Source organism: Myxocyprinus asiaticus, chromosome 14 (assembly GCF_019703515.2).
Source record: "Myxocyprinus asiaticus isolate MX2 ecotype Aquarium Trade chromosome 14, UBuf_Myxa_2, whole genome shotgun sequence".
Taxonomy (NCBI): domain Eukaryota; kingdom Metazoa; phylum Chordata; class Actinopteri; order Cypriniformes; family Catostomidae; genus Myxocyprinus; species Myxocyprinus asiaticus.
The window spans coordinates 34,684,732-34,711,828 of record NC_059357.1 but is presented as its reverse complement, the minus strand read 5'-3'; the positions used below and the strand labels follow the sequence as shown (position 1 = coordinate 34,711,828).

At 37.5% G+C, this 27,097-nt stretch overlaps 2 protein-coding genes across 2 annotated transcripts; one reads left to right on the top strand and one right to left on the bottom strand.

Moving 5' to 3' along the window:
• Nucleotides 1-18,347: 18,347 nt before the first annotated feature.
• On the top strand, nucleotides 18,348-19,939 carry LOC127452126 (hemoglobin subunit beta-2-like). Its single transcript, XM_051717351.1, has 3 exons — nucleotides 18,348-19,312; nucleotides 19,409-19,631; nucleotides 19,723-19,939. The coding sequence occupies exons 1-3, from the start codon at nucleotides 19,221-19,223 to the stop codon at nucleotides 19,849-19,851; spliced, it is 444 nt and encodes a 147-aa protein (XP_051573311.1). The 5' UTR covers nucleotides 18,348-19,220; the 3' UTR covers nucleotides 19,852-19,939.
• Nucleotides 19,940-23,843: 3,904 nt separating this feature from the next.
• LOC127452131 (hemoglobin embryonic subunit alpha-like) lies at nucleotides 23,844-25,169 on the bottom strand. The gene is made up of 3 exons (XM_051717355.1): nucleotides 24,465-25,169; nucleotides 24,137-24,344; nucleotides 23,844-24,038 (listed from the first exon to the last, which is right to left on the bottom strand). Exons 1-3 carry the CDS (start codon nucleotides 24,557-24,559, stop codon nucleotides 23,910-23,912), a joined length of 432 nt encoding a protein of 143 aa, XP_051573315.1. The 5' UTR covers nucleotides 24,560-25,169; the 3' UTR covers nucleotides 23,844-23,909.
• Nucleotides 25,170-27,097: the final 1,928 nt, after the last annotated feature.

The following is a 27,097-nucleotide window of genomic DNA, read 5'->3' as shown; positions in this document are numbered from 1 at the left end:
AATCTTAGTAAGGTCAACTAATTAGATTTGACAGTGTGTGTATCTACTTCTTAGATCTAATTAAACATTTTGCATACATAACATTGCCTGCAAAAATCCTGTTAGAAAGAACACAGACATTACGTGTTGTTTTTGCTCTCTCATAGAATTTGTCTTAAGCTAAAATAAACTGAACTTAATTAACTTAAATTCCCAGTTTCTTTGTCACCTCGTGCCTTATTGTTTAACTGTGTAAAATGTTATTTTAGTAGTTCATTAGAGTGTATAATTGTGCTTAGGGCCCCCGATTCGCCAGGGGGCCCCCACATTGTCAAACACATAAGTGTTACAAACATACTGACAGGGGCCCCACACAAATTTTTGCTTAGGGCCCCCAAAAGGATAAGACCAGCACTGATTTCATGTATGTTAATACATTTTGAGTTTATATTTCGTGTATCCTGGATGGCTTTATTTTGAGTTCTTATTGAATTTTTTTTCTCTCCATGGAGTCCCCCATGACGTATACCTTTACCTTTACGCGCTACAGGACGCTTGCCAGATTTGGCTGAATTTTTCAAACTGACGGAAGAAGAGTTTGGAGCAATGTCTTGTATGTACTTTTTAATTATGAACAGATCCAAAATCATGCGTTATTAACAGGGATGTGCATGGTATTCAAATACCAAAATCACTATTCGGTTATTCTGCACGTGTTTAGAGGTCTTTAACCGGACCTGAGTCCGACGGTACCCGACAAACGTACAGGTTTTGGGTCAGGTTCGAGTCTGTTTTTCAAGTAGGCTATAGGATGAGTTACGGGCTGTTCACACGTGCGTCGAGGCCATGTAAACACGCACTGGATGGACGTCTTTGATCGTTGTGCCACAACTCACTGTAAAGTTTAAAAGAACTTTAATATTTATAAACGCATCTCAAGACACCTGCGTTCTGTTTTACTGTTCGTTGTGCAGGACTGTCACATTTTTAGACACTGTTAACTTAAAAATAATTTTAATATTTACAGTAACGCATCTCGAGACACCTGTGTTCTGCTTCACCATTAGTTGCACTGCATCAAGCTTTATCAGCGCTGGTGTCACAAATCGACATTCAGATGAAGTTCAGGTTGCAAAGAGGACTTAATGTGACTGTTTCACATGATTCCAGAGTGTTTTTCACCTGGCAAAGTTTCAGCGCTTGATAAACGGTGAGCTAATTTTTTGCTCTGATGTACACAAAATAATTACACAAGTTAAATGCTGAATCATTTAAAAATCAAAGCATCCCGAAGAAGTCCTATGAACCGTATAGTGTTCGCAGCCTCAAAGAAAGTGAAATTGCCCCGGCAGAATTACGCATTATCCATTGATTAACAATAGGCCTACTATGTTGCAGGCAGTGACAGAGATTATTTTTGTTCGACTTTAATGTGATTTTATAATTTGAAGATCTATGCATTGTGCTATTTTGCCTCATAGCTCACTGTGCACTTTATTCCCTGCTATCTGAGATTGTGTTTGACGCATCCATGGCAATAAACGTTCTTTAATCCCGAGTTCCGAAAATGAACAGAATAACCGTTCGTGAACTCTCACGATTAACCAAATATTACAAAAGGATACCGTGCACATATTTAGGGTATTAGGGCATCTTTCTTTGTCATTAAACATTAGGCTAAATGCATGCAGGACTTAAACATTTTAAAGTCCATCAGGTTTGTGGTAAACTGCACATTGTCTTTGTGTTTTAAAGTATTTTGTGTATCAAAGGCTGTTCTCTGTAGTCCTTCAAATAAACGCGCTGCACCTGTGAGACGCAGATTCCCTGAGCGCGTACTCGAGTGTCTGTTCGCGCTGCTGTTGTCCAGCACGCATTCGGCCGAACAAATAGTGGCTGACATTTACGTGGATTTATAATAGATATCTCAAAATAAATAAATAACTGATTTAGAGCTCGGGGCCCTTTGGGTTTTGAGGTCCCTGGGCAACGCCCCAATCGACCCAGTGGTTAATCCGTCCCAGTCTATATGGCACATTTCCCAAAACTGTCACTATAGCATGTCAAATCTTAAAACCCGCTTTTGTTTTCCACATAGGGCGAAAGCCATACAAATAAACAAGTATAGGCTGCACAAAAACGTTTTCCTCTAGTATTGCTATTATCAGATGATGCGTGACATGCCACCCTGACTTGCCTGAGGATGGATTCTTAACACTAAGATCTTTATCTTACCTAACACAGAAATAAAACTGTTAATATTACATTAAAAGAGGTATTTAATTAACATTTGAGTCTGGCTGTAAATTCCTTCTTAAAGGTGCATTCAGTAGTTTGGAGCCAATTTAAAAAGTTTTACACTAACGAATGAATTGTGTTTTTGTGAAGTTTGATCTGAATGGTGTACACTCACGTGAGATGAAGACTGAACTCATAATATTTTTTCTATAAAAAGTATTTTATTCTACATGCTGCGGGTCACCCCCTTCAATGTGTTTCGCCATGTTGAAATCACATGACCCATGGTGTTTCACTAAACGTCAAAGAAGAGAATCCTCGTGCTCATTGGCTGCCGCCTGTGTACTCTTGGCTATGCTTAGAGCATTGTTGTTTGGTGACAGGAAGAGCAAAAAATAAATAATAATCAGAATGAGCTTTATTGCCAAGTATGCTTACACACACAAGGGATTTGTCATGGTGACAGAACACAATGGAACATACTTATTCATTGTGCTTTAGCAGTGGGACAACAGGAGATCCAGTAGCTGTACTGCCAAAGAAGCAAAAAAGGTCTAAAGCAACTTGCTTCAAGCAAGAAGACAGAAAGACCCGCAAAGGCAAAAAACGGTATCGGTAAGGCATCTTCATCTTCATTAGTTTAGTGCAAAGTAGCTTGTTGTGGATTTTGTGCAAACTGTGATGTTGGTTGCTTGGAAATAAAACGAGTTCTTCAAATACAGTATTCATTAACATGCTAAATTTGATCATCAAAAACAATTCTAATCTTTCCCTTACCATGACATTCTGTATCGCTAGATAATTGAGGTTTATTTTACGCTAAATAGTTCTCTAATAAAGGCAATAACTGTCTTTAGAAATAACATGAAATGTAGACAGTCTCCAAAGAATATTGATATGTGGGACAATAATAATCTATCCTTAACAGTAGAAGCATTTTTACTTTATTTCTGACATTTGTTTTTAGGCAAAGCAATTATATTATAGTTGTAATAAATAACTTTAGAAATTACCTCAAACTCCTACATTTTCCAGATGCAAGTGATATTCCAGAGCTGGCAGGGGCAGCAGAGACGATCATGCTGATCCACGTCAGTAGATGGCAGTACAGCATCTAACACCACTGTAACATCAGTACTTAAAGTACACAAAGAAGAGCAATGCTAACGCTAGATAACTAGAAATACTGAATGCCCTTCTAAGATCTGGCTGAAGAACAAACATGACCTTACACCCTCAACTAACAAATAGGTTTAGATGAACTACTTTAACATACAATGTAGGGTTATTGTCTATGAAATCTGAGGAAGAATATTTAGACCTGTTTAAGTCTGTATCTTTGACAGTATCAACACATATAACAGAACAATGGCAATCTATTGTAGAACTCTCTTTTTACACAAAATAATGTAGCCTAAAACTGAAAGAAAAGAGCATTATGTCTGTTTTCCCTTTTTTTGTTATTATTATTATCCTCCCATTCAATGAGGGCAAAATTAGTCTTTCTTGTCCTGCACATATGAATTTGCACACAGGAGCCAGATACTTGTGCAGATAATAAATAAACACAAGAAATGATGAACACATCACAGGATTGTGAACGCTGACACACATCTGTATGTAGAACTAAACACTGTCAGGATTTATGCATAGGCAAGTTCAGTGACACTTCACATAATCTTTTTACGAGCACTACAGAACAGAATTGAGAATAAAATGCAAATGTTCCTGTGTATTTTCTTTGAAGATTCGGTTTTCATCATCGATTTATCTTTTGTGAAAAAAGGTTGTGCATTTGATCTGACATCATCTCTGTAACAGCTTTAATATTTTATTTAAGTCTGTAGTTTTGACTGCACCCAGCGGATAAACAGTTTGCATAAATACATTGGACTGAATAAGACGCGATAAAATGCACACACCTAAAGGTTGCTGGTTCATGTTTTGGAGAAGAGTGAAACTGAACTATGTGCAGACAAGCTTAAACACGCGCACTCCTCCAGAACGGGACCACGGATCGCTTGACGATGTTGTTAAACTCATCGCTGAGTTTTGCGCAGAGAGGGCTTGGATGTTTACCGCGATTTAATCAAAATCATTTGGAAGGTCAGATAAAGTGATTGGCTGACCTCATTGAATCACTGACTTATATTAAATAAAGACATTACATCGTACCGGGAGACTCTGAGAAGTGGTGGTACGCAAGAAAAACTGCCGGTACGCTGTAGAGTAAATTATAGAAGTGCAGGTACTGCGTACCGCTGCTCACCGCCCCATTTCAAGCACTGCATGCAAGGATATCTTGTTTACTTAAAACTACTGTATCTGCCTCAAAAAAAAAGTTTTTAAAAATATTTAAAAGACTGGATGCCACAAACCTTGTAAACTTTTGCAGGTTCTTTATCATAATCATGTGTTGGAGTTAAAATTAAATTAATACATCTATCAATTTTGTAATTAGCAGAAAGTTGTCTTCATATAGCCTGTTTTTATTTCCTTTCATAATGTAATGTTTTCAGTCTTAATACATAGTATGACTCTTAAGAAAAGATGAAGAAAAAAAATGGAGATCAGGAAAACAGTTTTAATATCAAATTAAGTTTTTTTTAAAGCACTAATTAATACAATTACCTTTGGTAGTCCCAATATATGACTAAATTGAGTATCCTACACAAAACTGAAAACCTATGATAAGATTAAGTAATATCTTCAATATCATCTTTATTGTCTCAAAATAAAACAATAGCCTACTTGATATTATTACATCACGCCACAGTAGCGTCATCTCTCCAACTTCAAAGCTGCACAGAACTACCGTGTTCATATTAGCAGTGTCCATAAGATTTATGCAGTTTCAAGAGACACTACATACAGACGTGCTCAGATTTGTTGGTGGCCTTACAGCTCATTGAAATGCTTCATTCCTCATGAAAAGTGATGAAATTAAAAGCTATTTTATCATGTATACTTGCATGCCTTTTGATATGTCATAGAATAAAGCAAAGAAGCTGTGAAAAGAGATTATTATTACTTATTCTACAAAGATATTCTAAAATGGCCTGGACACATTTGTTGGTACCCCTTAGAAAAGATAATAAATAATTGGATTATAGTGATATTTCAAACTAATTAGTTTCTTTAATTAGTATCACACATGTCTCCAATCTTGTAATCAGTCATTCAGCCTATTTAAATGGAGAAAAGTAGTCACTGTGCTGTTTGGTATCATTGTGTGCACCACACTGAACATGAACCAGAGAAAGCAAAGGAGAGAGTTGTCTGAGGAGATCAGAAAGAAAATAATACATTTATGCATTTAGCAGATGCTTTTATCCAAAGCGACTTACAGTGCACTTATTACAGGGACAATTCCCCTGGAGCAACCTGGAGTTAAGTGGTGGTGGCTGTGGGGATCAAACCAGCAACCTTCTGATTACCAGTTATGTGCTTTAGCCCACTACGCCACCACCACTCATAATAAGCAAGCATGGTAAAAGTAAAGGCTACAAGACCATCTCCAAGCAGCTTGATGTTCCTGTGACAACAGTTGCAAATATTATTAAGAAGTTTAAGGTCCATGGAACTATAGTCAACCTCCCTGGGCACGGCCGCAAGAGGAAAATCAACCCCAGATTGAACAGAAGGATAGTGCAAATGATAGAAAAAGAACCAAGGATAACTGCCAAAGAGATACAAGCTGAACTCCAAGGTGAAGGTATGTCAGTTTCTGATCGCACCATCCGTTGCTTTTTGAGCAAAAGTGGGCTCCATGGATTCCACTTTTGAAAGAATAACATAAAAAAGCCAGACTGGAATTGCTAAAATGTAAATTGACAAACCACAATCCTTCTGGGAGAATGTCCTTTGGACCGATGAGTCAAAACTGGATCCTTTTGGCAAGTCACATCAGTTCTATGTTCACAGATGAATAAATTAAGCTTTCAAAGAAAAGAACACCGTACCTACAGTGAAAAATGGAGGAGGCTCGGTTATGTTTTGGGGCTGCTTTGCTGCACCTGGCACAGGGTGCCTTGAATCTGTGCAGGGAACAATGAAATCTCAAGACTATTCAGGCATTCTGGAGCGAAACATACTGCCCAGTGTCAGAAAGCTCTGTCTCAGTCGCAGGTTATGGGTCCTCCATCAGGATAATGACCGAAAACACAGAGCTAAAAGCACCCAAGAATGGATAAGAACAAATATTGGAGAAGGCACCCATCAAACCTAAGACAGCTGGAGCAGTTTGCTCAGGAAGAGTGGGCCAAACTACCTGTAAACAGGTGCAGAAGTCTCATTGAGAGCCACAGAAAATGTGTGATTGCAGTGATTGCCTCTAAAGGTTGTGCAACAAAATATTAGTTTAGCGGTCCCATAATTTTTGTCCATGCCATTTTCATTTGTTTTATTATTTACAATATTATGTTGAATAAAAAAATTAAAAGTCTGATTTCTATTAAATATGTAATAAACAATGGTGGATGCCAATTACTTTTGTCAGTTTCAAGTTATTTCAGAGAAAATTGTGCATTCTTCGTTTTTTGTGGAGGGGTACCAACAAATTTGAGCACGTCTGTACAAAAAAAAAAAAAATTATACTGAAAAAATACAGTGTAAAAAATAAATGCTATTTAGAGTCTTCTGTGTTTTGCTGTATTAACATTTAATAACAGTTAATCAGTTATTTAGGAAAGTAACATTTGACTATTAAAAAATTCTGAAAATCATTTATTTATTTTTTATATCCCCTTTTCTCCCAATTTGGAATGCCCAATTCCCACTACTTAGTAGGTCCTCGTGGTGGCGCGGTTACTCACCTCAATCCAGGTGGAGGAGGACAAGTCTCAGTTGCCTCTGCTTCTGAGACAGTCAGTCCACACATCTTATCACGTGGCTCGTCGTGCATGACACCGTGGAGACTCCGCATGTGGAGGCTCATGCTACTCTCCGCGATCCATGCACAACTTAACATGCGCCCCATTGAGAGCGAGAACCACTAATCGCAACCATGAGGAGGTTATCCCATGTAACTCTACCTTCACTAGCAACCAGGCCAATTTGGTTGCTTAGGAGACCTGGCTGGAGTCACTCAGCACACCCTGGATTCAAACTCGCAACTCCACGGGGGGTAGTCAGCGTCAGTACTTGCTGAGCTACCCAGTCCCCGCACCCATCGCTTTGGAATAGGGTAAATCTGGACTCATCAGACCACATGACCTTTTCATTGCTCCACAGTCCAATCTTTATGCTCTCTAGCAAATTAAAGTATTTTTATTTTTTTTTTGTGTGTGTGTGGCTTTCTTGTGGCCACACAGCTGTTTAGTCCCAGTCCTGTAAGTTCTCGTCACGTTGTGCGTGTGGAAATGTACTTACTTTCATTATTAAACATAGCCGTGAGTTCTACTGTCCATTTTTAATGATATGACTTCACCAAGCGTTTTAGTGATCTCCAATCACGATCATTCAATAATTTTTTCCGACCACATTTCTTCCGTGAACCTGACGGTTCAACACTATCCTTCCAGGTTTTAATAATGCATTGGACAGTTCTTAACCAATTCTAGTGATTTCAGCACTCTCCTTAGTTGTTTTCTTTGCCAATAATTTTAACATCATTTCCATGACCACGGGATACGTCTTCTGACATGGCTGTTTAAGAAATGAGAAGCTACTCACTGCATCAGTTAGGGTTAAAAGAATTGTTGCCAGCTGAAACATATTAATCACTGCAATAATGATCCAATCATAGGCCATCCAATCTGTTTATTTAAATCGAAACGGCAAATTTTTTTATTTTATTTTTTGGCTAGGTGGTGTAGTTCTGAAATGTTCATATATCAAGTTTATATTTAATAATAAAAACGGTAATGAACTGTAAAATATGTAGGCATCAAAATTACATCCCATATGGTTGCCGTATTTTTTTACGGTAAATGTTTGACAACCACAACTGCTGGTAATTTACACTAAATTGAATGGATTTTTTTTTTTTTTTACAGCGTAGTGTCTATATCGATAGCTATACATTGCGCAAAAATTAAATGCGCTTATCTTAATCGCTTTTATGAAATATCCATGAGCACATTAGTAGCATGTAAATTGTATGCAATTTAATCTCTACAACATGTTTTTCTAAAGCATCTAAAATAAATTGCTACGTTAAAAGGTTCCAATAACGAGTCCTCAGATCATTAACCTAAATACATATGTGCATTTTAAACCTAACTTTGTTCTTTCTTACCCCACTCTCTTTTCCACCTTCTCATGCAACACACTCTCACGGCGAAATCGGGTTGATCATCATCCTCTTACAAGAAGCTACTCCACAGAGTTTAGAGTTAGGCCTCTAACTAAATGATCTTTAAATACACCAAGTGTCTCAGGCTATATGCAGTACTGTTGTTGCGGCCGTCATTGTAATATTGCTTTGTGTGCTAAAGGAGAGTTGGTAATAGGTTATTTTACGATGGAGCAACGCATGTTTCCCAATCCAACAAGTATTTTTTGTTAGATGCATGGGAGCTGTCTGGTCCGAAGGTACTGAATTAAGGCCAGAACTTCCTCCAGTTTCTTCAGGAGTTTGTCTCCACACACAATTGTGCGAATATGTTAAGGTAACAGTTCAAGGATGGGCAAGGAGGAGGTGGGAACCAGCTGAACAGTAAACATAAAGTTTAATAAGAAACTCGACAATAAACAAACATAGACACACATGCAATGTGGCCATGTGCGTCTCTCTCTCTCTCGAACTGGCGCCTCCGGCTGCCCTTTATCTCGCTCTCCTGCTGATCAGCTGATCAGCTGATTCAGCGCCGGCCGTGCTCCATCACGGACTGGCCACATCCTCCTCAATGTCACACTCCTCCCCCGCCAGATTCAGGCCACGGCACCACCGGTCTGACCAACTCCCCCCACATCTCTGGAGGGGAGACGCTGCTCTTCTGGATGTTCTGTCAGCCGGTGGTCCATCCCGCCTCGTGTGAACCTGGGGGAGAGACGAGGGGAGGCGTGGGGAGAGGGAAAGGGCGAGCGGAGACACACAGAGAGAGAAAGAAAGAGAGAAAGAGAGAAGAACTTGCTAGCCGGCTTCCGGACATGCTGTCGCCTGGTCCTCAACCACTCCTCCACACTCTGGTAGATGCAAGCTTGCTCCTCCCCTGGTGGAGGGCAGCGAGTCCTCTGGCCCCTGGTGGTCAGCAGCTACCCCTCCATCCCCAGGCAGAAGGCCAGTGCATCCCTCCTCCCTCCCGGGTTTCAGAACCACTGTAACAGTTCAAGGATGGGCAAGGAGGAGGCGGGAACCGGCTGAATAGCAAACATAAAGTTTAATAAGAAACTCAACAATAAACAGACACACGTGCAACGTGACCACGTGCGTCTCTCTCGCTCTCTTGAACTGGTGCCTCTGGCTCCCCTTTATCTCACTTCCCGCTGATCAGCTGATTCAGCGCCGGCCGTGCATCATGATGCACGGCCCGGCCACGCCCTCCTCCTCATTACAGTTGATAAACATAGAAATAATTGCATATTACCTTGTCGAGGCGCTGCAAGTTATGAAACTAAATTTTTACAAGACAGACAAAAAAACTAAATAGTAACTAAAAAATAAATACCATAGTAAAATAAATAAGTAGTTTATTGCTGCTGTAGGGTTTGAGGAATGTTAATGCTCAACTATACAGATTAATGGAAGTAGACCATGATAAATGCATTTACTGTAATTTCACCAGATGTGGATTAATATAAAGGTCTTTTGCTAGATCTGGTTTGAGGTCTAAGCACTGTGCAATAGCTACTTGGTCGCAAGCTATTATGCTGTTCTGTGAGTACTCTTCATCCTGTCATTAGAGGAAAAAGATAAGGAAAAGCAGGAGGCTTGAAGACCACATATTTTTAAGAAATTAGTAGCCTAACCACAGTAGGTACAGTGGTGGCCAAAAATATTGCCACCCTTGGTAAATATGAGCAAAGCAGGCTGTGAAAAATATGTCTTTATTGTTTATTATTTGGATTGTTCATTCAAAATATTTACAAAAATCTATCCTCTAATGGATATCAAACAATTGCAAACACAACACAAGTTTTATCGAAAAACAAATATGTTTGTCAAATATATGTGTAGCACAATTATTGGCACCCTTTTATTCAATACTTTGTTCAACCTCCCTTTGCCAGGATAACAGCTCTGAGTCTTCTCCTATAATACCTAATGAGTTTGGAGAACACATGGCAAGAGACCATTCCTCCATATACAGAATCTCTCCAGATCCTTCAAATTCTGAGGTCCACATGGTGGACTCTCCTCTTCAGTTCACCCCACAGGTTTTCTATGGGGTTCAGGTCAGGAAACTGTGATGGTCATGGCAGAACCTTGATTTTGTGGTCAGTGAACCATTTTTGTGTTGATTTTGATGTTTATTTTGGATCATTGTCCTGCTGGAAGATCCAACCAGAGGCAGTCAGGATTTGATTTTTTATCTGTTGGTATTTGACATTTGAGTCTATTGATGCCATATATCCAAACAAGATGTCCAGGACCTCTGGCATAAAAACAGCCCCACAATGTGAAAGATCCACCACCACATTTAATGTGGGCATGAGGTACTTTTCCATATGGCTACCTCTCTGTGTGTGCCAAACACATCTCTGGTGTTTGCTGCCAAAAAGCTCTGTTTTTGTTTCATTTGACCAAAGAACTCAGTCCCATTTGAAGTTCCAGTAGAGTCTGGCAAACAGAAGATGCTTGTATTTGTTGTTGGATGAGAGCAGAGGCTTTTTTCTTGAAACCCTCCCAAAAAACTTGTTGTGATGTAGGTGACATCTGTTTGTAGTTTTGGAGACTTTCTGATTCCAAGACCCAACTATTTTCTGCAGTTGTCCAGCTGTGATCCTTGGAGAATTTTTGGCCACTTGAACCATCCTCCTCACTGTGCGTGGAGACAATATAGACACATGTCCTTTTCCAGGCTGATTCTTAACATCTCCAGTTGATTGGAACTTCTTAATTATTGCCATGATGGTGGAAATGGGTATTTTCAATGCTTTAGCTATTTTCTTATAGCTATTTTCCATTTTGCGAAGCTCAACAACCTTTTGCCGCACATCATAACTTTATTCTTTGATCTTACCCATTATGATGAATGACTAAGGGAATTTGGCTTGTGTGTTACCTCATATTTATACCCCTGTGAAACAGGAAGTCATGACTGAAAAATTTCATGTTCCTAGTCACCCAGGTGCACTCTTACTTCAGATATATTTTACTCAAGAATTTCTAGGGGTGCCAATAATTGCGCCACACATATATTTGACAAAAATATTTGTTTTTTGATAAAACTTGTGTTGTGTTTGCAGTTGTTTGATATCCATTAGAGGATATATTTTTGTGAATATTTTGAATGAAAGATCAAAAGGATAAACAATAAAGACATATTTTTCACAGCCTTCTTTGCTCATATTTACCAAGAGTGCCAATATAAATACTTATAAAAGAAGGCAAGTTTTAACTTTTGTCTGTCATGAAAATGCAGGGCTAATAAAAAGTGTTGGTCATTTTTTTTTTTTTTTTTTTTTTTTGTATGCTACTCCCAAAAATAGTACTGAGCAGGTGGCTCAGCTGTAAATACCTAAAGAACTGAGATCTGGGAATCCCAAAATGTTGAACCAAATTTTCAAAGGTTCTCAACACTCCACTATCATATAGGTCACCGAGAGTATTAACCTCCCTCACAATCCACTCTGACCAGCAGAAAGAGGACTTATCAATACATAATTTTGGGTTCAGCCATATGCTCGAGGCAACATTTAAATAAATGTCCGTATTAAACACTCTGGATACTTTTAGTGCAAATACGAGATAACGGGGTGTAACTTAACTTCTCCTATTAGTTTGATAGAAAGGCTTTGCAATGGCGAAATAGGGGCAAAAACTTCCTGTTCAATACAAAACCAGGGAGGGGCTCTCTCAGGTGTAAGTGACCAATGAGCCAAATGTCTGAGACTGAATGCATAATAATAAAACTAAATCTTGGGTAAGCCTAACCCACCTTTGTCAATCAGCCTATGCATCTTACTGAAATGTAATCTGGGACATTTATCATTCCAAATGAAGGACTTCGCTATGCTATCAAATTGCTTGAAATAAGAGAGGGGGACATCTAAAGGGAGAGATTGTAGCAGGTAGTTGAATTTTGGAATACAATTCATTTTAATAACATTAACCTTCCCAATCATAGATAAATGTAATGAAGCCCACCTGCCCACATCACTCGAAAACCTTTTTATTAAAGGGTCAAAATTAACTCTAACTAAATCACACAGATTTGCTGGGAATAAAATACCCAAATACTTAATGCCCTGTTTGGGCCACTGGAAGGTGCCCGGCAGAAAAGCCGTTACTGGGCAGTACGCTGTCAGAGCCAAAGCTTTGGATTTAGACCAAATAACACTGTATCCCGAGAACTTAGAAAAGGAATTAATAATTCTGTGGAGGCAAGGCATAGATCTAGTTGGGTCAGAGACGAATAATAACATATCATCTGCGTAAAGCAAAAGCTTATGCGCCACACCTCCCACCACCACCCCTGGAAAATCATCCTCCTTTCTTATCACGGCTGCTAATGGTTCCAGGGCGAGACCGAATGGGGAAAGAGGGCAACCCTGCCGGGTGCCCCTGTCCATTCCATTCCAAATCCATTCATTTGTACCGCTGCTACAGGGTGTTTATAAAGTAAATTAATCCAACCAATAAAAGTATTCCCGTACCCATACATTTCCAAAATCTTAAAAAGATAATCCCATTGTACTATATCAAACGCCTTTTCGGCGTCAAGTGAGATGGCATTGACCGGAGTCTGATCATTCGCCACTGACCACATGATATTGATGAAACGCCTAATGTTATCAGAAGAGCTACAGCCCTGAATAAAACCACCTGATCTATATGTATAAGAGATGTCATAACTTTACTTAATTGGTTAGCCAAAATTTCTGACAATATTTTAACGTCTAGCTGGATCAGGGAAATTGGACAGTAACTCTTACACTTGCTTGGATCTTTGTCCTTTTTAAGAATCAGACTGATCCAGGCTTGCGTCATGGTTGGCAGAAGCTTTCCATTCTTTAATGATTCTGTATAAACTTCTAGCAAAAGTGGAGCCAATTCTATAGCATAAGATCTAAAAAACTCAGCAGCACTGGTGAACGAGGCATACTGTATGATCCAGCCCCTTAAATGCCTTCCAAGTCACACCCACAGAGGATACTGAGGACCAGTTGGTCTCCATATAAACACTGATTTCAGCCTTTAACATTTGTTGGAAATCAGGGTTTTGCAAAAGGTATACAGTTAAGCACCAACTATATGATTTCCTTTTCTCCAAATGTGGCAACACCTCTAAACACACCAGGGCGAGATCTGAGACTAAAATGTTTCCAGCTGAGCAATCAACAACTGATGAAATGAGGGATTTAGATATATATAAAAAAATCTATTCTAGTGTCAATCTTATGGACTGAGTCCATCAAAAAATTATTTTGAAGTCTCCTCCCAATATTATATTATGAGGGGTGCCAGCAGCTTGCAGCATCCCTTCAAGATCTATAAAAAAGCCCTGATCATCAACGTTTGGTGCAGAAATATTAGCCAAAATAAGATTTTTCCCCTGAATTTCTGCTAAATCTATAATGACTCTTCCTAATTTATCTTTAATCTGTTTGACATTTGAATTGTAGATGCTTACTTATCAGTGTAATGACTACCCTGCTCTTACTTGAGCCAGCACTAAAGAAAACAAGTCTACCCCTTATCTTCCCAAATTTTTCAGCTTCCTGCGGGGAAAGATGCGTTTCTTGAATAAACATCATATTTCTTATGCTTAAGAAGATAAATAACCTTCCTTCTTTTTATGGGGTGCCCCAACCCATTCACATTCCATGTGGAGAGAGACAATCCACTCATATTAACATTTGACATTTTGACATATTAGAAAAAATAGATTGTGTGTCAAAAACAAAATTATAAAGACCACATTCCAACATTAGTGCAACAATCAAACCCCGAACTTCCCCAGAACCAAACAAACAGAAAAAGAAAAATGTGCGCATTAACCCTGCGCATGACAGTGCCAACTGGCGTCCATCCCTCTAAACTCAAACAGTCCATGTACGTGAGCCCCCGTGACAACTTTGTCATTGGATTGCTCAAGTCCAGTGTTTCTATACAAATTTTGTGAGACAGAATTACACAACAAAAGATTTCTATAAAAATTCTAGAAAATCTAAAAAACAAACTCCAGCCAATAGGCGTGTAGATTCATCCACAAAACTGTCCCTAAGGTGTGTTACTCCACAAAATAAACTCCAGCCACTTGGCGGAACCAGCACAAAAAGAAATAAAGGTGCTCAGTTTCCTCGAACGGTCAAAGGAATGTTCAGTGAGCCGGCCCACTCGGCTGCTACATGAGTGTTACAAATGACCTAATCACTCCAATGTCTTGCAAGAAATACTCCACAAAACAAATTCCAGCCAATAGGAGGCATAAGCACAAAGAATGTTTAGATTCATCCACACAACTGTCCCGAAGGAGTGTTACTCCACAAAACAAACTCCAGCCGCTAGGCGGAACCAGCACATAAAGAAACAAAAAAGGTGCTCAGTTTCCTCAAACAGTCGAGTTAATGTTCAATGAGTCGGTCCACTCGGTTGCAACTTGAGTACCACAAAATAACTTACTCCATTGACTTCATGAAGGAAGCACTTGCTATGGGCTTGTGAATGTTTTATGGCCATCCTTAGCATCTATTCTAAATTTGGATGGGAATATCAGTGCAAAAGGGACCTGCCGAGTTTCTTGCATTCCTTGAATCGATCACGTTTCTCTCTTGTCGAATTCTCAAAGTCTGGGAACAAGAAAATGCTGTGGTTCTTCCAAGAAGGCCTTGCTTTACTCCTCGCCTCATGTAATACAAGATCTTTATCGGATGATCTCAGAAATGTGGCCAGAATTGATCGGGGCCTGTGTCCCTCAGCGGATCGCCGAGCCAGAACCTTGTGAGCTCGCTCGATTTCCAGCTTATGGCCTTTTATGTCAAGCAGATTCGGAAAGAGCCCGTCCAGGAATTTCACCATATCCTGAACATCTTCGGCCTCAGGAATTCCGACTATCGTTTGTTATTCCGCCGGCTATGGTTCTCCATGTCCTCCAGCTTCTCCCAGACATGCTCCATATCCAACTTGGTTGCTAGTGGATTAGCAGATAATTCCCTCTCCAATGACTCCAGATAATCGATCCATTTCTCGACATCCCCCACTCTTGTAAGCACCTCAGAGAATTTCGTCTCCATATCAGTGATTGATCGACGTATTACAGCAAGATCCTCCAAGTCAGCAATGACCTTCGTCAGCATTGCCGACATTTTCAACATCTCTCGCCAAATTTCCCTCATTTCTCTAACCAAATCGACTCCCTGGCTCGGGGCCTTCCCGGGGGTGTCAACTTGAGAACGTAAGTGTCTTTTAATGTCTCAAGAGCCTGAGGATTTTAAATTCTTTGACATATTGTCCTCCTAGAACAGTTATGGAACAGAGTGTATCGAATCTCGCCGGTTAATGTCATTAATAGTGTTAAAACTAGCAAAGTGCGCAGAGCTCGCCGTTCACACGTCCGAACCTCGCATGGCGTCACATGACTCCAAGTGTTGGTCATATTAAATATAGTCTAACTTACCTACTAACGTTCACCTCAGTGCTTTGGGAAACACAGCCATGTTGAATATTTTCAGCACCTGGACAAGATACCATGCATCTTTTTGTTTTTGTTTGTTGGGGAGACACAAACTCCTGAGACCAATTACAGTTGTAACACTTTTTGCATTTTTTACCAAAATGCAAAACAGCTTACCAGAATTAACATTATTTTTTTTCCACGTGCGATGCCTTTATCTGTCTACAATCGAAATTAATGTCAGAACCAAAGCAAAAGCTTCACTATTCACCACAGTGGCAACCCAGCGTAAGCTTTAATGCAGTCCCAACACAAATGGATTAAGTAAACTAACTTAAGTTACACTTTTCGCATATTTATAATGCTTGCATATGTATCAATTCTAACATATAACCCTGATACGAGGCATCCTGTGACATGCATACATATACAAACAACCCAAAATAACCGAGCAAATAATTTTTACACATTATGAATCTGCAGTTAAATTAAGAAAGAAAGAAAGAAAGAAAATGGGAAAATGTGCCTAGCAGAAAATGCGCTGAACGCAAGAGCTGCTTTTGTTTGCGAAGTGTGAAGTTATTTTTCTTCATAATTATAATTTTGAGATTATTTTGTACAGAACAAACTATTACTTTAACATAATCACTGTTTCGCTCATCAGATGTGCGTTTACAATATTTCATTTAAACAAATTCATCATGGGGCGACAGCGCCCTTTGGTGTCTGTCAGAGGTTGTAAAAGAGGGGCAAGGTGGGAAGACGTTTTGACGAGCCAAGATAGACCATTTCCCCCTCAATATAACAAATATAAACATAACAAATATAACATCTCCACTCCCTAATTTAATTTCATTTGTACAACAATCACGCTTCCACTAGTATCAACGTATTTATTTATCTTTTGTCTTATAATGTAATTTTATATTATTATATATTAGATACTTTTAAATATATTAATAATATTTCATTTTGGTCTATATATTTAAATAAAAAAGTTAACAAAATATAAATAGAAGTATCCTGATATTGTGACATTGTAAGTTAAGCATCTAAACATTAAATCTATCAGATTGTAATCAAAGTATAATTTCGCGATTGTCCTGCAGGTGACTTCATTAATATGTCTGGTCACGATGCTCTTAGCACTGTATAACCTACGATTACTTCAGAGAACGGAGTAATGTTAATTTACAATGCTTTTGGGAAACATCCCAAATTCTAATATGATTCATATGATTGTTCTTCTACGATCAATTTACAAATTCCACTTTTTATTATTACAAAAAAATACCATTAATGTCTTCAGAAGGTACACTATTATTACAAATAGATAGTACTTGTACAAATAGGATATCAGTTATAACTATGGCATTGCAATGCTGCTACTTTGTTTCTACAGTTAAGAAAGAAAAGGAAGGAATAAAGGAAATGGACGTCCCCTGGTGGTTAAAGCGAAGGACTGCTTAAAGGAGTATTCTGGGTTTAATAGACGTTAAGCTCAATATACATCATTTGTGGCATTATGTTGATTACCACAAAAAATACTTTTGACTTGCCCCTCCTTTTATTTAAAAAAACAAAAAAGAAAAAATCAAAATTCGTGATTCCAGAGAGTCACTTACAATGCAAGTCAATGGGACCAATCCGTAAATGATAAAATACTATTTTAAGAGTACAGCCACAAAACAATGTGTTAACATGATTTTATTTTGATAAATTGCTTACTAACCTTTTCTGTGTAAAGTTATAGGCAATTTTACGACTTTGTTGCCATGACGATTTAATGTCAAGAAACACTAAAACCCTTAAATTACTTTAAAAATTACAATTTAAACAACTTTACAGCTCAAGTAACACATGAGTTTTAACAGAAGAATTAATGTAAGTGTTTTTATAAAATTATAAGCTTCACATTTCTATGTTTAAACTCTCCAAAAAGTGGCCCCATTCACTTCCATTGTTGTCACGGCTTGCGGTAGTGAAGATGAAGATGAAAGAGAGGCTATTGGATCTATTGGCAGGCTTTTTAATGAAAACGATATAAAACAATACAGAGTGCCATAAACCAAAACAACAAACTAACACAAGCATAACACGGACGAGGACTGACAAACATTGAACAAAATTGGAGGGTATATAAATATATATACACACAAGAACTAATGAGGGGATTGAAGACATGTGGAAAGATGGAGGTGATGAGGGCAGTGCACTGTGGGAAATGGAGTCCAGAGGGAAACTTCAAAATAAGAGTCCAGGGTAAACATGAGGGAGACAAAACGTGACAATTGTAAGTGCCTCACTGTAACTTCAGTTTTTGCTTCTTTTTTTTTTTTTTTTTTTTTTTAACAAAAGGAGGGGTAAGTCGAAATAATTTTTGTGGTAATCAACATCATGCCACAAATGCTGTTGATTGAGCTTAACTTGTATTAAACTCGGAATATTCCTTTAATAAGAATGTTGAAAAAAGAAAAGAAAAAAACAGCAGGGGACGCTAAAAGACTTTTGTAATGCAGTTTTGTAATGCAGGACATAATATTTGGATATACTCAAAAATATTTCAGCCTATTTTTAAGATTTATGCATTTCAAACAGTAGGCTAACATTAGGCTTATCTTTAACTAAATTAAATGAGTAAAACCTAAAATTGTATTAATTTTTTTTTTTTCAAGATTACTAAATTCCATTTGATAGAATGATGTTATTACATTTAAATGCGTAAATCTTAAAAATGGGATAAATATATTTTGAGTGATTCAGACAACCTATAGCAAGCTACGATGTTTCATAATACAGCCATAATAGAATATAAGCCTATGAAACATCGTGGGTTGCTATAGGTTATCTGAATATGAAAATACCCATATAGCATTGTATATGTTCAGACCTTTGTATTCCTGAACAAATATTACTTTAATTTAATATTTAAATATTAAATTAAGGAAATTTCGTTGAATGATCCTACTTCTGATGAAATAGTAGTCTCTTTAGGCCTAGTATCTGTTGATACTTCTACAAGTATGTTTTAACAGTTTAATTTTAGATTCTTAAAGGTGTTAAGATGCGAGGGCTTTGAAGATACTAAAAGAAAAAAGTACACACAAGGCTGATAAGCATTTGACTGACGTGGCTAAACCAACCCTCAAACTTGTCACCCAATAGCCTGCAAAGGGGTGGGGTAGTGAAGAGCATTTAAAAGTACCTCATTCAAACTCCCTGTTCACTGGACTCTTAAGCTTCTGTTTAAGGCACTTAGTCTGAACAACAAAAGTCGGAAACATGGTTGAGTGGACAGAGTTTGAGCGGAACACCATCCAGGACATCTTCTCCAAGATGAACTACGAAGTCGTTGGTCCCCAAGCTCTGGCAAGGTAATGAATTCTGGCACTTACATCAACTTTAGTGGGCAAAACTTTCTTCGTTACTTTGATCTAATAAAGTGCTTTCTTCTCATTTCTGTCTCCTAGATGTCTTATTGTGTACCCCTGGACCCAGCGGTACTTCGGTAATTTTGGAAACCTGTACAACGCCGCTGCTATCATGGGAAACCCCATGGTTGCAGCTCACGGTAAAGTTGTCCTTAATGGCCTTACCCAAGCTGTGAAGAACATGGACAACATCAAAGGCACCTATGCCGAGCTAAGTGTGCTGCACTCTGAGAAGCTCCACGTAGATCCTGACAACTTCAGGGTAATTTGACACCTGTATTTTTCTTTAGCAAGACTTATTCTTTGAATTTGAATCATATATCTATATATCAACTTGCTATGTCTTTCCACAGCTTTTGGCTGACTGCTTAACCGTCGTTGTTGCTGCTCAACTGGGAGCATCATTCACACCTAATGTCCAGGCGGCTTTCCAGAAGTTCCTCGCTGTTGTGGTTTCCTCTCTCGGAAGACAGTACCACTAGAGGCAAACTTTGCTTTCACTGATACACAGAGGACCATCTTATGTTTCAACATAATAATTTGTTCTTCTGAATAAAAGCAAATATATGTTTCAACATTCAATATTCAGTGTATTCTGTGTTCTTTTATATTTGAATGTTTCTATGGGATTGCTGCGGCTGCTGACAACTTTTGATTTGAAAACAAGTCTTTGGGATAAACTATTCATTACATCAGTCATTACTTGAAACAGGCACCAGTCTTACCATAAATGTTTGAGCTCAAAATTATTTTGATGGATGCCACAATAATAATACAACTAAAATAACTTTATTAGGAGTCATTATTTCACATACTATTCAAACGAACATGCGGGTTCGTTCAACGTCTGCAACCTGTTTTGCGTTATGAGTCTCTAACTTTGATAAAATATTCACATCTACTACAAATGAAAGCAGTTAAAAAAATTAATATCAATTACAAAGAGTGCTGTTGTTGCAACCTACACAACTAAAGTGTTCGCTCTATTTCACATTTCTATTAAACAATGTCATTAATAAATTACATTGTATCAACCTCAAACTAAAATGAAAATCTATATGTTGGGATATAAAAAAAAATTAGGGGGAAAAAGGTTGATAGTTTTACAGGTCATGCCATAGTCTTGTGCTCAAGCCAGGTCATGATGATTTATGAAGTACAAGGTACTTATAAACAGATAACAAATGCATCCACTTTTTAGTTGTTTTCTACTATTACAATATTTATGGATATTTGAAGCTTGCACGTGACTGACAAACATGATAAAATATATAAACAGATCAAAGAGTTCACTTCATGAAACGATTATGAGGTCCTCTTTTCTGCAGTAGTGCGATCTTTTAATTAGGTGTTTTGATGGCGAGAGGGTTGATACATAGTCTGAGAAAACCTCAATTATTAATTAAAAATAAATAAATAAATAATAATAAAAAATTATATATATATATATATATATATATATATATATATATATATATATATATATATATATATAAATCTTTTTTAACTCTGATGTTTTGCGTTATGAGTCTCTAACTTTGATAAAATATTCACATCTACTACAAATGAAAGCAGTTAAAAAAATTACAAAGAGTGCTGTTGTTACAACCTACACAACTAACGGGGTGAGTTCAGTGGCGTATCCAGGACATTTTTACTGGGGTGGCCAAAATGGGGCACAGACCTAGTGTGGGGTGGCGATACCGGGAGAACCTTTATGAATGGCACATGATCAAAATGTGTAAATATCGCATTGCTTTGCTTCAACATCTACACATGTAGAATAAATGAATTCTTAAACTCATGTTAGCATTCACTGAATTGTTTGTATTCAATATCAGACTGTTGTTTTGACATTTGACAGTTTTCTATTCCTGTTCTATTTCAACCTGTTACAGTTTCTGGGAATCCCTGGTTATTTTAACATAACATCCATTTTTAAATCAGTAATTGTTTAGGAAAAGTCAGTTCCACATTTTTAAGAGCTATTCTCATTGTAGAGAATTAATCTGCGTATAACATCAGGTATAGTGTATAATCATAAAAAGATACAAGTACAGGTGATAACTGATTGAGGCACAATTCAATCAATCATTCAATCAATTATTTATTCATTCATTAGCTTTAACTGCACTGTCCAGCAGAAATATTGTTAAATTGGGTACAAATCAGTGTGTGAAATTGGTTATGAGGGCTTATAGGTGTCTGTCTGGAAACCCCAAAATTGCAGATTGAGCTCTGAATACAGTAAAAAACAAAACTCTATTTACAGTGTCTACTCAGGTTTATTTTCCACATGTTCTGATAGCTTCAATTACTTTGAATATTACCAAATAAAATAGTTAGTCAAATCCTTTGCGGCATTTAAGTGCAATTTGCCCTGCCTCTGCATATTTAAAATGTCAAATAAAGTATAAAAACTTTGAAGATTTTATTGGACTGACTGACCAATAATACACATAAAGAGCTCATAAATAACTCATGTAAAGATTTAAAGTACAGTCACAGCACAAACCCTTCCATTTCACACACAGGTTAGCCATATATATATAACTTTAGCTATTGAACATATACATCTGTAAAACGCTTTACACACCTCCGGCATTAAATCAGAAAACATGGCATTTCATATTTCATGTCAGTATAAAGATAACCTGCTGAATGTGGTGTAGGGTCTAGCTTACTCTTTAACCTAGCTACTGTAACAATGAAAAATTTTTTTCACATTCACATGGAAATTCGGGATAAATTAAACGTTAGATTAGATGAACATACCTCTCAAATAACAGTTTTCTTTTTGACCACAAATCGATGTCGTCAACTCATTGGATGTTGGAGGTAGACGCTAGCTCGTGTCAGCTTCGTGCTTCTGACTGACCGTTATACTCCAGACCTGGCGCCCACTGCCCACGACCTGCGGCACCTGCCTGGCCACCCGCAGCCTGCCCCTCCCCCACTGATCAAAGATCAGCTCACACAGCTTCAGTCCCACCACTACTATAATGGTCAGAAATATAAAACTGACCCTGGGTCAGTGTGGCTCTAAATCAACAAATGACCTGAGATGTCATCTTTGATTGACAGGTGTTTCTATTGGTTCTTCGTTCTTGTGTTGATGAACATGATGAACTACCAATCAGTTCTGGGGTGGCCACAGGGTGGCCAATGAGATTTCAGGGGTGGCCCAGGCCACCACAGGCCACCCCCTAACATCGCCACTGGGTGAGTTATAACAAAAGAAAACCGAGATAATTAGATTTTAAGCATGAATGTATTTACTGTTATAAATAATACTTTTAAATATAGTAGGCTTTATGAAAAGTTTGGATGGGTGTTATAACCAATATTTTCTGAAAATAGTAAGATTTAAATAAATAGTTTAAATTAGACTTATATGCTTAACTTTGCCCATTATTAACTTTGTCAGTTAATGCTAATTGTGTTTGAAATATATGAATATGTTTACTAAGATTTTACGGTTCATAATCCTCGTTATGTTTATGTAATATTTCTCTTTTTTTTTTCTTAAGTAACAATATGTGCATTATTTAAAGATTAATCAACAAGTTTGATGGACATTTTTGTAGCCTATCATTGCAATGCTTAAATCGTAAAGATACACTAAAATGTTTTTGAATGTAGCCAATATCAAATAAAACAAGAAAACCTGCTAATTCAGATGATAGTACAAGTTCTGCTATTCAACATTAATTAACATCTAATCAAATTATAAAGTACACGTAACGTGAATTATAGCCTACTTTCTTGCCTCAAAATGTTTTTGTCTTATGTATATATATATATATTTATATAATTTTTTTTTTTTTTTACAGAGACTTACAATGTCCACTGTCACCTCATAAGGGTGCTGGTCATATAAGATAGTGATTTAACCCCTGTACTTAATTTCTAAGACTGGTGGCGATACAGCTCACCCGGTTATCCAATGAAATAATAAACATAACATAATATGGCTAGGCCTGTACAAGATTGAGAGGAGGAATCAACCGGAAATCGTTATATTAAGATTTTCACTCTGAATTTTCACAATTCAAAATATATAGCCTACTGTTTAAATAATATTCCATTTATAATAATATTCATTTAGATTTGCATTCGTCGCTTCTTTTTAAAGTGGAAGAATAGCTATGATATTTATTTGAGTTTATTTGTTTGTATGTTTTAAACACCAGCCGTCAAATGATACTAAAACTGCTCAAAATTAGTATCCACACTAAAAAAAAACTAACATTTTCATGTTCATTTGACTGTTAGTTGTGCTGAATGAATAGAAAAATGTTTGTATTCTGATGTGAGACTGTGCCATATAGCTAATTTCCCTGACGTTATGACAATATGGAGATTATTTAGAACATAATTTATCGACACCTATATGGTTTTTTTATTTGCAAAAGGTATGCATTAAAGACATGCAGTCAAGTTGATATTTTCCATAATCATTTTTATTGCATCATCATAAGACAGACTGTTCATGCTGGCATTCGTCTGAGGCGTCTGAAGTGAAAACACAAGCGTGTGCTCATCGGTACTTCTCAGACAGAGCCAAAGCCAAAGCAGAGAGGAACTTGTCCATAGACACATGAGCCTCTGGAGTGAATTCGGTGGGGAACATAACAGCCAGAACCACTAGAATGTTGTGGGACAAAATCTATGGAGGAAAAGGGAAAACAAACAAGGTTACCGCGGTCACGAATATTGAACAAAAATCGGAAGTAAACATAGGAGAAACATACATTGCCAACATACCTTGAAATTTGCAGGGTCAACCCGCAGCTGGAAAGCATGCAGCTCGCTGAGGCTTAGGAGCCCACCAGTGAGGTCATCGATTTTGCTGATAGCCTCACCAACACCACCCATTACAACCGATCCGTGCTTCCTCACAGGGGCCGAGCCGGGGCTCAGGTCCTTCCAGTGAGAGAAGTAGGTTTTGGTCTGGGGATAGACCACCAACATCCTGGACAGACACAATTTAATACATTTCAGATAAATGCCGGAAGAAAAAAAAAAGAAAAAAAAAAAAAAACCATATCAGCAAATCACACCACTAAATGAGACATATTAACAATCACCTTACCTGGAAAGAGCATCCTGACCAATTTCATCAGCCTTTCCTGAGATCTTGGCCCAAAGAGCTTTGACGGTAGCTTTGTCTTTGGCGGTGAGACTCATTGTGGAAGGATGACTTTACAGCAAACCTCTGTGAGCTGGCAGCAAGGGGATTGGCTTTTTTATACAGCAGCTAGACAGAAGATAAACCCAAGACCCTCCTTGAACCCCAAAAATTGACATCAAATTTTGGGCGATTGCCAGTAACATCAACTTCCTTATCTTGTGATAGCCAATAAAACTTTTTTAAAACAGGCTTTGCTGTTTTTAACGTTTCCTCAACATGAATACACTGACAAAGTGGCAACCTGCAATTGTTACCTCAACTATTTCTATTAGATTTAACCCGGAAAAATACTTTCATCGGTGTAACCTAATTTGTCAGGTAAATTTAGTCAGATTAAATAACACGTGAAGTAATTTTTTAGGTCACCTGACAAAACCATTTTTTTACAAGTAGCAATGAATTTATTAAATAATATAATGCGGTATTCTCATAAAGTTTTTTTTTAATTTATTTCCGTATACCTAATATTTAAGTAGAAAATGCTCCTTGACAATTAGAAATTATCACTTTTTTCAGAAAGAGACATTTCAAACATTAACTACATTATTTTTCTTCATTAATAGCACTTTCAAACAGCACTCTTGATAAGTGTTTTGTTTTTCTTTCTTTCTTTTTTCTTTCTTTCTTCTTTGTGTGTTTTGTTTAAACTTCTAAAATAGTTACTTGGTTTTATCAGATGATTTCAGATGTACTTTTCTTGTTCAACATTGTATAATTCTAGTCACGCCTTGCTGAAAAAATGGGTGTACTATCTTTGCATTTTCCTGTTATCAAAAGAGGTTTTGTGGGCGGTCACTCAAGTAGATAATTCTGGTGTATAGAAAATAGCTTTTTGTAACATGATAGTTGTGTGAACTTTTATCTGTTATGTAACAAAAGTCATATTGCTTTCTAGTCCAGATACATTGGTTTATTTCAAACTCAATCAAACACACATGAACAAAATCAAGGCTCGATTGAAAATAATAGGAAGGAGGTTTGGAGGTATTGAATTAAACTCGGCAGAATGGTTGATCTCCGGGAATTAGATCGAGCACTACAGCGTAAACACTTGCTATTGAACAGACCTATCAGTAAGCTCCTTTTCCAGTCCAAGTCAATTTTGGCACATTAAAGTTCCTCGTATTAAGGCACTGATAAGTACAAAGTGAACAGTGAATTTTCAGATCGGATTAACGTCATTTGAGCAAATTTCGAACATATGTTTCGTTGGATTACAAGATGTCAGCTCTGACCAGTCTGGGCCTCGTTTCCCAGTAGCGATTGATTTTAGCGGTTAAGAGCTTTTTCTACGAGCGATTTTACGAACGTTCGTAATTTTTTACGTTAAATCATGTTTACCTGCACTTAACATGAATGATCGTGGACGCACTTTAAGTGCTACTTAAGAGAGTCGCTGTCCATAAGTGAAGTGCTGAAATGTGAATGTATAGTGCTGCGCGTCATTGCAACTTCATTATATTTGTGCGTAACTTTACAATAATTTATAATTTACCTCGCTAAAATTTGTTTTAAAATATTTTCTTAAATATCCGACCTAATTAATTGCATATTTACATATTGTTTTTAAAATAATTTTGTGCAGAACGATCTTTTTCTTTTCCACAATCTGCTTTCATAATCAGGCATGCATGTGTAATATTTAGTTTTCACAAATTTGTCTCGATATAAAAGCTTCCGGGATTAGTGAAGACAGCGGAGGCCCTGTGCATGATCCTGCTAATAACAAGCATTCAGTGAATATAACGAGCATCACCGTGTTATCACACAGCGCAAAGAAGATGCGCTTTATGGACATTCACCAATAAAGTGGAGGTCTGCTCTTTACTCCCAAAAGTTATAAAGGTGACAGCAATGCTGCATGTGTGATGACACAACTTGTAGTACTGGCGAGAGAGCCTTTAGGTGTCAAGAGAGGAAGAGGAGACGAGGATAAAAGCGTCTGCCAAATGAATAAATGTAAATGTAGCATTATGAGCAAATATACACTGGTGATGAGTTTCTAGAGAAAGCTGTTTCTTTTTTGCCATTTTTGATCTAATATTGACCTTAAGACACACCAGTCTATTGCATACTGTGGCAACTCAAAAACAAACACAAAGACAATTTTAAGCTCCATTTAACAAACCGAATAGCTTTCAGCAGTGTTTGATATAATGGCAAGTGATTTTCTAGATTATCAATTTAGCATGATTACTCAAGGATAAGGTGTTGGAGTGATGGCTGCTGGAAATGGGGCCTGTCTAGATTTGATCAAAAATTACTTTATTCAAATAGTAATGGTGCTGTTTTTTAGTAATGAAGTAATCAGTAATTTAGTAATCAGTAATGTCCTGACTATACTTTGTGATCAGCTGAATGCCACTTAAAATTAAAGTACCAATTTCCTTCTGAAACAGCAAAATCTGTACATTATTCCAAACTTTTGGCCGCCAGTGTATACGGACGATTTTCGTGCACGGCAGCAAGTTAATGACTTTTTTCTTTTCTCTCTAATATTTTTTTCTGATTAACACATTTTATTGATTCTCACA

Coding starts and splice junctions, on each gene's coding strand:
- LOC127452131 (XM_051717355.1), bottom strand. CDS start 24,559: ATGAGTCTCACCGCCAAAGACAAAGCTACCGTCAAAGCTCTTTGGGCC. Junction 24,345..24,464: donor GGTCAGGATGCTCTTTCCAG/GTAAGGTGATTG, acceptor GTGTCTGTCCAG/GATGTTGGTGGTCTATCCCC. Junction 24,039..24,136: donor TTGACCCTGCAAATTTCAAG/GTATGTTGGCAA, acceptor TTTCCTCCATAG/ATTTTGTCCCACAACATTCT.
- LOC127452126 (XM_051717351.1), top strand. CDS start 19,221: ATGGTTGAGTGGACAGAGTTTGAGCGGAACACCATCCAGGACATCTTC. Junction 19,313..19,408: donor GGTCCCCAAGCTCTGGCAAG/GTAATGAATTCT, acceptor TCTGTCTCCTAG/ATGTCTTATTGTGTACCCCT. Junction 19,632..19,722: donor TAGATCCTGACAACTTCAGG/GTAATTTGACAC, acceptor GTCTTTCCACAG/CTTTTGGCTGACTGCTTAAC.